This window comes from Capsicum annuum, chromosome 1, assembly GCF_002878395.1.
Source record: "Capsicum annuum cultivar UCD-10X-F1 chromosome 1, UCD10Xv1.1, whole genome shotgun sequence".
NCBI classification, from domain to species: domain Eukaryota; kingdom Viridiplantae; phylum Streptophyta; class Magnoliopsida; order Solanales; family Solanaceae; genus Capsicum; species Capsicum annuum.
This window is the reverse complement of record NC_061111.1, coordinates 26,526,672-26,539,205: the sequence shown is the minus strand read 5'-3', so window position 1 is coordinate 26,539,205 and position 12,534 is coordinate 26,526,672. Positions and strand designations below refer to the sequence as shown.

General features: G+C 38.0%; 1 protein-coding gene and 1 pseudogene across 1 annotated transcript in view; both read right to left on the bottom strand.

Annotated features, from left to right (window-relative positions):
- The window catches only part of LOC107870183 (vacuolar protein sorting-associated protein 53 A), a 65,666-nt gene that overhangs the window by 36,947 nt on the left and 16,185 nt on the right, over positions 1-12,534 (bottom strand). The window contains exons 4-6 of the mRNA XM_016716620.2: positions 12,302-12,452; positions 9,079-9,149; positions 8,089-8,213 (exon numbers count right to left, since the gene is read on the bottom strand). Coding sequence (XP_016572106.1) covers positions 8,089-8,213; positions 9,079-9,149; positions 12,302-12,452 — 347 coding nt within the window. The remainder of the gene's footprint in view (positions 1-8,088; positions 8,214-9,078; positions 9,150-12,301; positions 12,453-12,534) is intronic.
- Positions 9,156-12,295, bottom strand: LOC107838686 (annotated as a pseudogene).

Here is a 12,534-nt window from a genome sequence, read left to right as displayed (position 1 = left end):
TCAATTTTTCTTTTCGGTTCTTTTCCTATGAGAAGCCCTTCGAACCTAGTATCCTTTTTGATTTTTATGAGTAATTTTAAAATTTTTGTTATTAGAAATAAATAGAGATGCTCTTATTGGGTGTTATACATGATTACTTGATGCAAGTTGGTTTTGTATGTGGCATGATATGTGATGAGTTGAATGACTTCTTTGAGACACCTAGGCTCTTTTATGTGACTCTTGTGTGATATGAGCTTGATTTGAATTCTTGTTATTGCTTGGTTGAGAGTCTAAAGAGATCCTTCTTGATTTAAGCATTAGCTATGTGAGAGTAAGGTTTTTGTTACATTCCTTCTTGAATATTGATGTCGAGAACTTTCCTAGTGTGTGTGCAAAGAGAAATAAAGAATGTTGAGGTTAGGAGATGATATAGGCATTTCTTTGACAGACATGTTTTACACCTGCTTTATCTACCCTTTTTGCATGATCCTAGTTAGCAACGTTGAGCCTTTAGCCTATTATTTGGTAGCCTTATATGTAGCTTATTCCTTTTTCTTTAACTGGCCGTAATTTGATCCAAAACTCCTAAGCGTTTTAGTTGAAAGATTGAGATGTTAAGAAGTGTATAATTGAAAAGGGAAAAATCCTATAGTGAAGCCCAAGAAATAGAAGCTATTGGTAAATTGAAAAAGATTTTGTGTTGTGGTTGGGAGTAATGTAATGAAAAGAAAAAATTAATCAAAAGTGAACCATGCGATGATAGCAAATATTTCCTACGAAAGATGTGTGAATTACCATAAAGAGATAGGGCAAAACAAAAGAGAGGTAGGAAGATAGAAATGGTGGGAAATAGTGTGGTTGGAGATGAGCTTGACGTAAAGTGTGATGTATTAAAGCGCTTAGGGAAGATATTTATAGGACTGCTCCTTTAGCATGCAAAGATAATCCATATTAGTTTCTTGGTTTCAAATAAGATAAACTATATTAGCAGCAGTTAGTATTACAGAAGTTACCAGTAGTTATCTACAGCAGTAACTGTAACCGTCTATCTGTGTTAGGAGTTATCTTTGTGTTTTAGTTTAAGAAGATGTATGTAGAAGAATTCTGGACAGGAAGAAAAATATTATTTTTGTCTTTCTATTTGGAGATTTGTCCACTCCATACGGACATGGTTATTGGTTAATATAGTGTTTAAGATCCTTGCACTTTATTTAACCAGTAAAATTTCATTTTGTATCTCTCCTGCACCCCTAGTTTCTATCATTGGTATCAAAGCAATAAGATTTGTCATGGTTAACACACGGGCTAACGCTTCCGATAGCGAACCTATCATGTCGACTCCTGATTATATTGGCCAATAACTGACCACTATAGCAGCAAAATCGAAAGTCGTGGGGGCTTTGGCTGCTAATATGGCTGCATTAAAAGCACAAAACTGTCAGAATCAATGAGGAAAATCGAAAGTTTTACTGGAAGAAGGCGAAGATGATAGTACTTGGAGGTATCCAGAAACGTATAGACGTTCGTACACAAAAATGGAATTTCCAAAGTAAAAGGGGGAAGATCCTAGAGGTTGGATTCTGAAAGCAGAAAAGTATTTTCAAATTTATCAAACACCTCATGATTGCAAGGTTAATGTGGCTTCAATGTCTTTGGAAGGAGATGCATTGGATCTTTTTGCTTGGACCACTAGTGAAAGGACCATTTATTACTGGGAAGAATTGGTTAAAGTTATGTAAGAAAATTATGGACCCGCTAAGTTACAAAATCCAGATGAGCATCTATGTGACATCCAACAGACTGGATCGGTGTTTGAGTACAGGCAAAAATTTGCAAAATGGGTAGCGCGTGTGCAAAATTGGCCAGAACACTGATACATTGTTTGCTTGGAGTTTTCCTTAGTGGGCTCAAAGAAGACCTTAGTGTGGACGTTAGAATTCACAAGCCTCGATCTGTGTATAAAGTAATGAGTCTGGCTTTAGAATATGAGGGAAAACATGGACCAAATCGGTCCAGTAACGCAACCACTTGCCTTTTGAATCATGACCTTCATTAATTAGGACTTTCTCTCCAACGGCTCAAGAATCATTTAATTTTCAATCGTCCCGGCAACCAGTTACACACTCTTTTCAACAACCATCGCTTCCAAATGTTTGCCCACTAAATTCTGAACAACAAATTCATCAAGAAAATGGCCTATGTTACTGTTGTGGAGACAAGTTTGCCCCTGGTCATCGCTGCAAAGCTAGAACTTTTGCACATTTGGAGTTAATGGAAGAGAAGGACAATGTGCAAAGTGTTGAAGATAACTGGAATAAAGACATATCCCTAACTAATTTGGCAGAAATCTCATTTCATGCACTTCTGGGCAAAGAATCTGCTTCATCTTTAAAACTTCAAGGCACTCTTTGCGGACGTAAAGTACTGATGTTGGTGGACAGTGGTTCCACACATAATTTTGTTGTAGAAGAAATTGTCATGGAACTTAGGTTGGCAGTCCACTATATCCCTACCTTTGGTGTCCAGATAGGAATTCGTGAAATTATTAAATGCAACAAAGTTTATAAGGACCTATCAGTGGAAGTTTCAAACTTGGTTATAAAGCACGATTTCTTCCCTTTTGCCTTTGGTGGGGCAGACATGGTGTTGGGTATACAATGGCTAGCATCTTTGAACACGATACAAGCCAATTGGAACGAAAAGTTTCTGATCTTCCAATGGAATGGAAAAACTTATAAATTGCAAGGTGTTGCTTAGAAAACACATGCAATAGCATCTTTCCAAACAACCCTTTCTTCTAAATTACCTTCACAGCCACCAGAACTACTATTAAATGAAGAAGCAAGATGGAAAAATTATGAACTGTTAGTTGCGCGGTTTCCTTCTTTTCGCCTTAAGGACAAGGCGACTTTTCAGGGGGATGCACTGATATGACTGTTCCTTTAGCATGTGGAGATAATCCATATTAGTTTCTTGGTTTCAAATAAGATAAACTATATTAGCAACAGTTAGTATTATAGAAGTTACTAACTGTAAATGTCTGTGTTAGGAGTTATCTTTGTGTTTTAGTTTAAATAGATGTATGTAGAAGAATTCTGGACAGGAAGAAAAATATTATTATTGTCTTTGTATTTGGAGATTTGTCCACTCCAGACTTGGTTATTGGTTAATATAGTGTTTAAGATCCTTGCACTTGGTTTAACCAGTAAAATTTCATTCTCTATCTCTTCTGCACCCTAGTTTCTATCACACTATTACTGGCCAGAATAGTTCCTACTCGTCCCTTACACATTACAACCCTTAAAGTCCTACTTGATCTTGAGCTTTGATATTCTAATATTAGTGGAGTATTACACTAAGGGCAAGCTTATGGTTCATCTTATGTGACATGTGAATTCTTTGTGAGAGTGAGAGAAATTTGATTCTTAAACCCATTCTTGTAATAAATTGCATAGTATTGAGTGAATATGGGTGACCCTCTTGTGGTGAGGGCGCATGTTTAATGATAGAAAGGTGACTTGTATGATCTCTTGGCCGAGTAATATGCAAGAGTTTGCCAACTTAGCAGGGTCAATTCTTAAGGCTAAGAAGTCCTAAAGTAATAGTAATATGACATGCCTAACGTAGAACTTGCTATTCATGTAGTCATTGTAGTTCTAGCTCGAATGACTAAGTTCAGGTAGTAATGTTCGAGTCTACCTTGATTGTGTGTAGTGTAAAGAGTTGTTCGAGGACGAACAAGACTCTAAGTATGGGGTGGTGATTTTGGGTGTATTTATACATTCAAATGTTAATTATTTCCCATCCTTTTGTCTATTTAGTGAGCTACATTGCATATATAGTCATTTGATTGAGCTTAACTTGTGTCCGTGAACTAATGGATATGATTAGTGTTTCAGGACTAAACTTTTGCAAGGATTGAGCTTGATGTGGATGTCAATGCCGAGCTTGTGGATTATTTAAGGTGCTAGGATCACTATCAGGAAGCAAGAAGAGCTTAAAGAAAGTTGGAAAGGCATCTACAAAGCATGGGACACGAAGCAAAGTGAAGAGACTACACCATATTGGGAAATTAGAGTTTGAAACATAGCTCCGTGCCACGGAAGCTGAGCCACGCGATAAGGGCGTGGCACGGAGCTGGCCAAAAATTGAATGGCACAAAACAGCGCTGATCCACGACAAGGGCTTGCCATGCCCCTTGAGCAACGCGATAAGGGCATGGCACGGAAAGGTGTTTTCGACAGCTTTTACCCTTCTTCTATAAATAGGACACTTGTTTTATTTTGTGGATCATACTTAGGATGACTTGAGAGAGAACAAACACACGAGGAAGGCTCCAAATAGGGTTTTAATTTTTTTCTTTTCATTACTTAATTATTATACGAACTACATTAATTTGGTGATTGTAAAGTAGATTATAAGTAGCTAAAAACCCTCTTTCTAGGGTTGACGCTTCGAACATGATTACTTAGAGTTCAATTAAGTTGGTTTAAAGTTGATTATCAAAAATCAAACTCTCCTTTGGTTATCGCACTTATTTAATCTCATTAGTGACGCTAGAGTTGGATTGCTTGCTAAACAAGTCCCTGCGGGATCGATATTCGGCTCGAAAGGGACACTTTATTACTTGCACGACCACGTATACTTGCGTATGCGGTAAGACGCAACAGGTCTTCCAAAGTAGTTGAAAGAGCTCCACCATCCCTTAATTTTGTCATTGAAACCTTCTGTGCCTAACCACCAATTTTAAAATTTGAAGTAGTTTTTGTTTCTGTTCCATCATTCACCCTTGAAGGGCAATAGGGGAGTGATCAGACCTTAACCTCAGTAATGTCTTCCGTTTTAAATTGTTGAAGTTGTCATCCCACTCTTCTACGAACAAAATTCCATCGATCCTGGAGGCTACCTCCAGGTTATCCCCTTTAAACCAGGTGTAGGAATTGTCCTCAAGCTGTATATCAACCAGCTTCAAGTTTTCAATGACATTTCAACTCAACTTTGTGCTATGGATTTCTTCCAGCCTTAATTCGCATCCAATACACCTCCTACACTTGAGGATTGACCTTCATACCTAGGTACAACTAAATTCATCAGGTTCGGGTCTATCTACGTACCTAGAACGTTTCAAATCTTTGCCTGAAAGTTTGAGGTGTTAGATAGAGTATATTGATTGACTCGGATTTCCTTTCAAGTTTATTTCTTGGATAATGGAGTGACAATTATCTCTTACTCCTTGGCATTGAATGGAGATCTGTCCAAGACATTCCCAAGTAGAAGAGATCTAAGACAGCGTGAGCCCATGTCACCCTATCTTTTTTGTTATTGCAGTACCTACAAAGGGAGATGACTCAACTTGCTGTAAATGGGGGTTTCAACTTCCATACTAGGTGCAAGAAACTAGGAGTGACACATATTTGCTTTGCAGATGACTTACTCATGTTATGTAGAGCTGACCTTATTTCTATCCAGTTGCTGCAGGCCACTTTCCAGAAGTTTTCCTCTGTTGTTGGTTTGCAAGCTAATGCTGGTAAGAGTTCAATAGATGTGGTTGGTAGATGATGAGAAACAAGTGATACTGAAGGAGCTGGGATATGTTGAGGCCAACCTTCCTTTTAAATATCTAGATGTCCCTCTACCATCCCAAAAACTCATTATAAGTCGACGCTTGCCCAGGATTACTTGCTGGTCTGATAGACTTCTATCCTATGATGGGAAGACCCAGTTAATTAAAAGTTGTGTTGATTGGTGTCCAAACTTGTTGAGCTCAAATTTTAATACTCCCCAAGAAAATAATGAAGATGATAGATGCTATTTGTAGATCTTTCTTGTGGATAGGTGCAGCTATTGTGTCAAAGAAAGCCTTATTTCTTGTGGAAACGTCCATGCAAGGATGTTGAGTCTCCACTTCAAAAACTGGCAAGCATGGACATGCTAAATGTCACTTTGTGGCTATTGACATTTTCAATGAAAAGAAACTTGAAGATATTGTTCCTTCCTCCCACAATTGTGATGTAATGAAGTGTTTCTTTCACCACTTTCTGTTTCTACCGTTATATGTTTGGGTTACCAGCTACAAAAGTTTGATTCTTTCTGGTTCTGTTCATGTTCTTCTCAGGTTCCACAGGTGAACCGTACCAACTATCCGCCGATTGACATCTCTGAAGATGGTTTTGTAAGTTTTCTTTTACTTCCCCACTTATGTGAAGTGGATCAGTCACCCTACTCTATTTTTGGCATTGCTTTTAATAAAGATCAGTCATCTTGTTTCTTGCTTTATTACGACTTTGTTTACTGCCTTTTTGGTACTGAGCCGGGGGTCTATGGGAAACAGCTTCTCTACTTCTTCGGAAGTAATGGTATGGACTATGGACAGCGTACATTCTACCCTCCCCAGACCCCACTGGGTGGGAATACACTGGATTTGTTGTTGCCAGACTCAAGATACAGGTGGACTCAACATCCCGAACTTGATTATATGGAATAAGGTTATTGTTATGAAGCAACTTTGGGCTGTAAAAAGGATTGTTTGTGGATCAAATGGATCAATAATTATTGTATCAAGAGCAGACCTCTAGAATCAGCTGCTATACCTAAGTCTGTTGCTTCGGTGGTGAGGAAAATATTGCAAACTGGAGATCTGCTAATGCATCAAGGTCAACTTCAGGGTGATCTATACACTAGATTGGCCAGCTTGCATAGTGAGGGTTACTTTGAAATACACAAGGCTTATTTGCTCCATATACCTCAATATGCAAAGGTGGCCCAGAAGAGTGTAGCGCTGCATACACATTTGCACCCCAGTTTTAAGTTCATGGTTAGCTGTCCAGAATAGACTAGCCACAGTTTCTAGATTGCTGAAAATTAGGATTGTGGTTCCCTCAGACTGCATTTTGTGCAACAGCCGAGAAACATTTGATCATCTTTTCTATGACTCTTGTGCTATAATGACTGTTTGGAATAGGCTGACAGTGTGGCTAGGTTGCCCTAGAACTATTGGTGCCTAGACTGCTGAATTGAACTGGGTGTGCCGGATAGCTAAGAGGAAGAACGGCAGCTGCTCAATTTTTGCATAACAGGAAGATCTGAAGCAGACAAGATTTGTAGAGAGATTGTTATTCATGTTCATATCAGAGGAGGCAGAATTGGGCTTTGGAAGACTGCTTGCCTTTAGTCTTAATTCTTTTACATAGCCTTTGTGTAGGATATCTCTTCGTTTTACAGTGCTTTCACTGATAATAGGTGCTTCTTGTGTTCCATTTGTAAACTAGCAACATGTTGCTACTGAGAAAGGAGAGGGTCAGCCCAGTGTAGTTCTGTAATCCTCACTTTTTGGTTAAATGAAATCTTTCGGTTACCCAAAAAAATTGTACCAAAAAGGTGAATTTACAGTCCACCAAATGATGTTGTAAAAAATTGTTTCAACAATAATTGTTAAAATAATTAAATTACAATTGTGTTTGGGATTTTAATGTATACATGGAAATATTTAAAGAAATTATTATAATTTTAATGTTTCCAAAATTTTAACAATTTTCGAGATTAACCTTTCAAACTCCTATACCAACGAATTATAGTAGTAGAAGTGATGGATTATTTTAAAATCATAAGAAAACATGGTAAGTTATTATTGACAAAGGAGCGAAATTTCATTTATGTATAACAATGTTGGCTGGACTTATATAGCAACACTCTTAGGAACAAATGCAATCCAGATGGTGGTTAGTTAAATATCATTCTATATTTCCTATGGCACAAGAAGCAGCTCACCCATGCATATAGAGGAGGTACCTTTAGCAAACAAATCATTATCATAGTGAGGGCTAAATAGAAAACCTAGAAACAATTTCAATGTGTTTGAAATCAAAAATAAAAATCTTCTTCTGTCTTTTCTTATATCTAAGAGCTCTTATTCAGAAAAAACTATCACAACTTTTAAGAGAAGACACGAACAGAATGTTGATTCTTGAATAGACAAAGGTACATATGAGCTAACATGGTGGATGAAGAAAAGCTAATTGAAGCCAGCCAATAGAGTACAATATTTTCTTTTCTAAGTATTTACCAATCATGTCCGACAGTAATACTACTAGAATTTCTAGTACACACCTGGAGAAGTCAGAGAACACATGTGACTTGAGGACTTGTTTGATGCTCTTAAACTTTTCTCTAAGTTCTGTAATCTTAGGAATATCCCTATAGGCTTCAAAATGACTACAGAGCTGGTTCACAGCCTGAAACATCACAAGATAGGAATTAGAAGCATATCATCCTATTCGCAGAGAACGACAGCATTAGAATATTAAAGAAGAGCATGTGTGTTTGTTGGTTGATGAAGGCATTTAGTGATATGTATAACTTCATATAGTTCTTTCAGCCAATACAGATTACAACAAGATATGCATATCTAAGAGAGATAACTAACATTTGTTAATAAATCAGTACTCAAGAAAACCTACTGGATACAGACAACTTAAATTCACCTCAGAAAAAAGAGGGAAGAGAAACTGGAGGCTCACAAGAACAAGTGGACTTTCAATTGAAATAAATAAGTTTAGGAGTAGCGATTCTCAAGCAAAACTTACTTTAGAAATATCTATTAGGAGTAATGCTTCTCAAGCAAAACATACTTTAGAAATATCTATTACCATGTAATTATATTTCTAGAGACAATTACAGAGTATTAGAGTTCCAACTTCTTATGGAGCAAAAAATAAAGCCCGAGAGAAGATATAATTTTAAATCACTAGCATCCAGCTGAAGTCTTAGGATAAGTGAAGCCTCTAATCATACACCAATATATGAGATTGACCACATAAATAGAAAATCCGTGAGCCCAAAAATAATAAATGATGCAAAAACCTCCTTTTGTACACCAATATTTTAACAACAATGGGTCAACTCGGAACTTCTCTTATAGAATCCAGCAACTCTGGTTTAGCAAGCATCTTGCGACAACAGAAGTTTCAATTATTATAACTAAATCTAGTGCACAACATGCATTGTTGTACAAGAAACAATTGTAGTAGCAAATTGTCATGTAATGGTGAAGGTTAAGTAATGAAAAGTTTATACAGTGGAAAAGCAACAGCAAAATACCTCAAGCTGTGCAGCTGCCTCTTTATAGTGACGTTTGGAAGCCATTACTTGCAGTTGCTCTACTGCAGAGACTGTTACAGGACAAAAGAATCACATTGAGATGATGCTTTTTTATTAAGGAGAAACACGTTGAGATAATGTATCTTTTTGGCTAAAGTATGCATGCATAGATGCTCTTTTGTTGAAGACTCATATAACATAACTTCAATTATTAATAAAAGTAGAGAAAATCAAGTATTTTTTCCTTTTCTCATTATCCACGATCACTTTTGAGAGGAAATTTATGCTAGTTTCCATGTTGGGTATAACACTCATGTCCTTCAATAATACATACAATTGAATTTCTACATCCTCTTGGCTAGTAAAGTATCTGATGCTGATTCATAAACAACAACATACCAAGTATATTCCCACAAAGTGCGGTCTGGGGAGGGTAACTGTACGCAGTCCTTCAAAGAAAAAAGTAAAGTGTCTGATGCTGGGAACATGATGTCATTGAACATGGATAAAGATCTTTCTGCAGCATGAACCATTAGAAAAGAGTCTTTAAAGTTCCCATTCATTTCAGTTATGTATTTGCTGTTGCACCTACAAACCTTACCTCTATGAACTTTTATTTTTTAACCAACTATTTGGCAAAAGTAAATAGCTTTTGAAATCATACAAGCAGCAAAAGCGCTAGATGAACCACATCAAGTAGTGCGTCAAATGGAATCAGATTGTTATGTCATATGAGTAAATGGGCTAAGGAGTGGGTTAGAAAAGAGTTAGTCGCTCGTGTTCTGAATTGAGATAAAGAATCCCCCAACAGCTCAATGGACTCAATCGGTAGAGTGCCCATCGCAATGGATATGTAGAGAAAGACAGTTGTAAAATGAAGTTGCCAGAGCCAAGCTATGATAACCTTATGAAAGAATCTAGGTGTTCAATCCAAAAGCTTAATACAATGGGTGGAATAACTTGAGAACATTAAATCTTTACGGCCCCAATGAGGGAGATGTAACAATGCTTCTAACACCATGTAAGTGGCTAGCCCGCTTTGATGAATTTTTTGTAATTTCATAGAAAACCTTAAGCTTATTAACATGAGTATTTTCCATAACAAGGGAAAATACTTCATTAAGGGTGCTAAAGTCAAATTACACACATTCCTTTCATTTTCTTTTTCATAATAACTCTAGAAACAAAACAAAGAACAAAAAAATTATCACTCATCTCCTCAGTCCTCTCCTCTCTTTTCTTTACTTTAAATTCCATTTATTTCTTTATCAGGTGATTTTTGGTGCAACATAACACAAATGAGGCATCTTTACCTTCTCCCTACATGAATAAGTTATGATCCAGCCATCTCACAAACAAGCACTTAAAAAAGATATAGAGAGTAAAAGAGAGAAAAACACTTGGACAACACCAATGGGTCTCTCCTGATTCGTGCAAGAATATGGACAAGACTTGATTTTTATACTCTTGGAAAAAATGAAGGATTAAGTCTCTAAACGGAATTTTCATCCTCACTGATTCATTATTCCACAGCATCCACCTTGCTTAGAAGGTGTCAAAACCTCATGCTCAAATCTAAAATTTTCTTTAATCCAGATACAGCCTAGCATCTAAAAAAAAAGCTTGCCCAGATGGCGGACTCCTGTTCTGTACATAATCAGATACCACTTTCCAAGAACAGCAAAGTGCATATTGTCAAGAATGGACCTTGGGCCTAACTCAACCTCAAAAGCTAGCTCATGAGGTGAGGATTACCCAAGTTCATATAAGAAAACTACCGGTCCATTCCCCAACCAATGTGGGACTTTTTACCCACTCTAACACACACACACACCCCACGCCCAGGCCCAACTGTCACTGGCGCGTGGACCGGGAGCCCAAAACGGGGATGAAACTGGCTCTGATACCATGTCAAAAATGGACCTTAGGCCTAACTCATCATACTCACCCTTCGAAATCCACATCTGCTGGAATGTGCTAAGGGATGCAAGGATGGATCCTCCAATCCAGACACTGTATTTTCTCTCTGGTGGAGCAACAACCTTAATCTTTATGCTACTAGGAGCCAAAGCAGTAATTTCACTGCTCATTCGATCAGCAATGCCAGGGAACATGGTGGAGCCACCACTAAGCACAATATCTCCATACAGATCCTTCCTAATATCGACATCACACTTCATGATGGAATTATAGGTAGTCTCGTGGATACTCGCAGCTTCCATCCCAATCATGGATGGCTGGAAGAGGACTTCTGGGCAGCAGAACCTCTCAGCACCAATGGTAATAACCTGTCCATTTGGCAACTCATAGTTCTTTTCAACGAAGGAGCTGCTCTTAGCAGTTTCAAGCTCCTGCTAATAGTCAAGAGCAACATAAGCAAGTTTTTCCTTCATGTCACGGACAATTTCCCGCTCAGCCGTGGTGGTGAACATGTAACATCTCTTAGTGAGGATTTTCATAAGGCTATCGGTTAGGTCACGGCCAGCAAGATCCAAACGAAGAATGGCATGGAGCAAAGCACAACCTTCATAGATAGGCACAGTTTGACTCACACCATCACCAGAGTCCAACACAATACCTGTGGTACGATCGCTGGCACACAAGAAAAGCACGACCTGAATAGCAACATCCATAGCAGGAACATTGAATGTTTCAAACATAATCTGGGTCATCTTCTCCCTGTTAGCCTTGGGGTTGGACATCTGGAGCATGAACAATATAAGACGGGGGGCTCAATATCGGAAACTAGCTCATGAGGTGAGGATTACCCAAGTCCATATAAGCAAGCTACCAGTCCATTCCCAACCAATGTGGGACTTTTTACCCACTCTAACACCCCCTCACGCCCAGGCCCAACTGGCACTGGCGCGTGGACCGGAAGCCCAAAACGAGGATGGACCTGGCTCTAATACCATGTCAAGAATGGACCTTGAGCCTAACTCAACCTCAAAAGCTAGCTCCTAAGGTAAGGATTACCCAAGTTCATATAAGCAAACTACCAGTCCATTCCCCAACCAATGTGGGACTTTGTACCCTTCCCCAACCAATGTGGGACTTCTTACCCACTCTAACACATATAGTATATGATTTAATAAAAGATTTACTGGTTTCATCAACAATGTACTTTTTAAGCATGGAGAAGGAAGCGATCGACCTAAATTCTTCTTACAAGCACAAAACAGAAAAAATCAAAAGAACTGTGACAGTGAAAATTGAGACTAACCTAGCATGGTTAGGCGGTGAAGGGCAGTAATTGTTGTTGTTATGTGCTTCTTTGCAAAATCCAATTTCTTAATATCGCGACATATTTCTTGAACCATTGTTTCACTTTGCTCTGCTTTGGTTTTAATTTCTCGAATCTTATTCATGAGTTCCTGGTTTAAAAAAGTCAAAGATAGATAGAAATATCAGAATATTCTGTATCAAGAACTATAGATTTTATTCTTCACAGAGTTA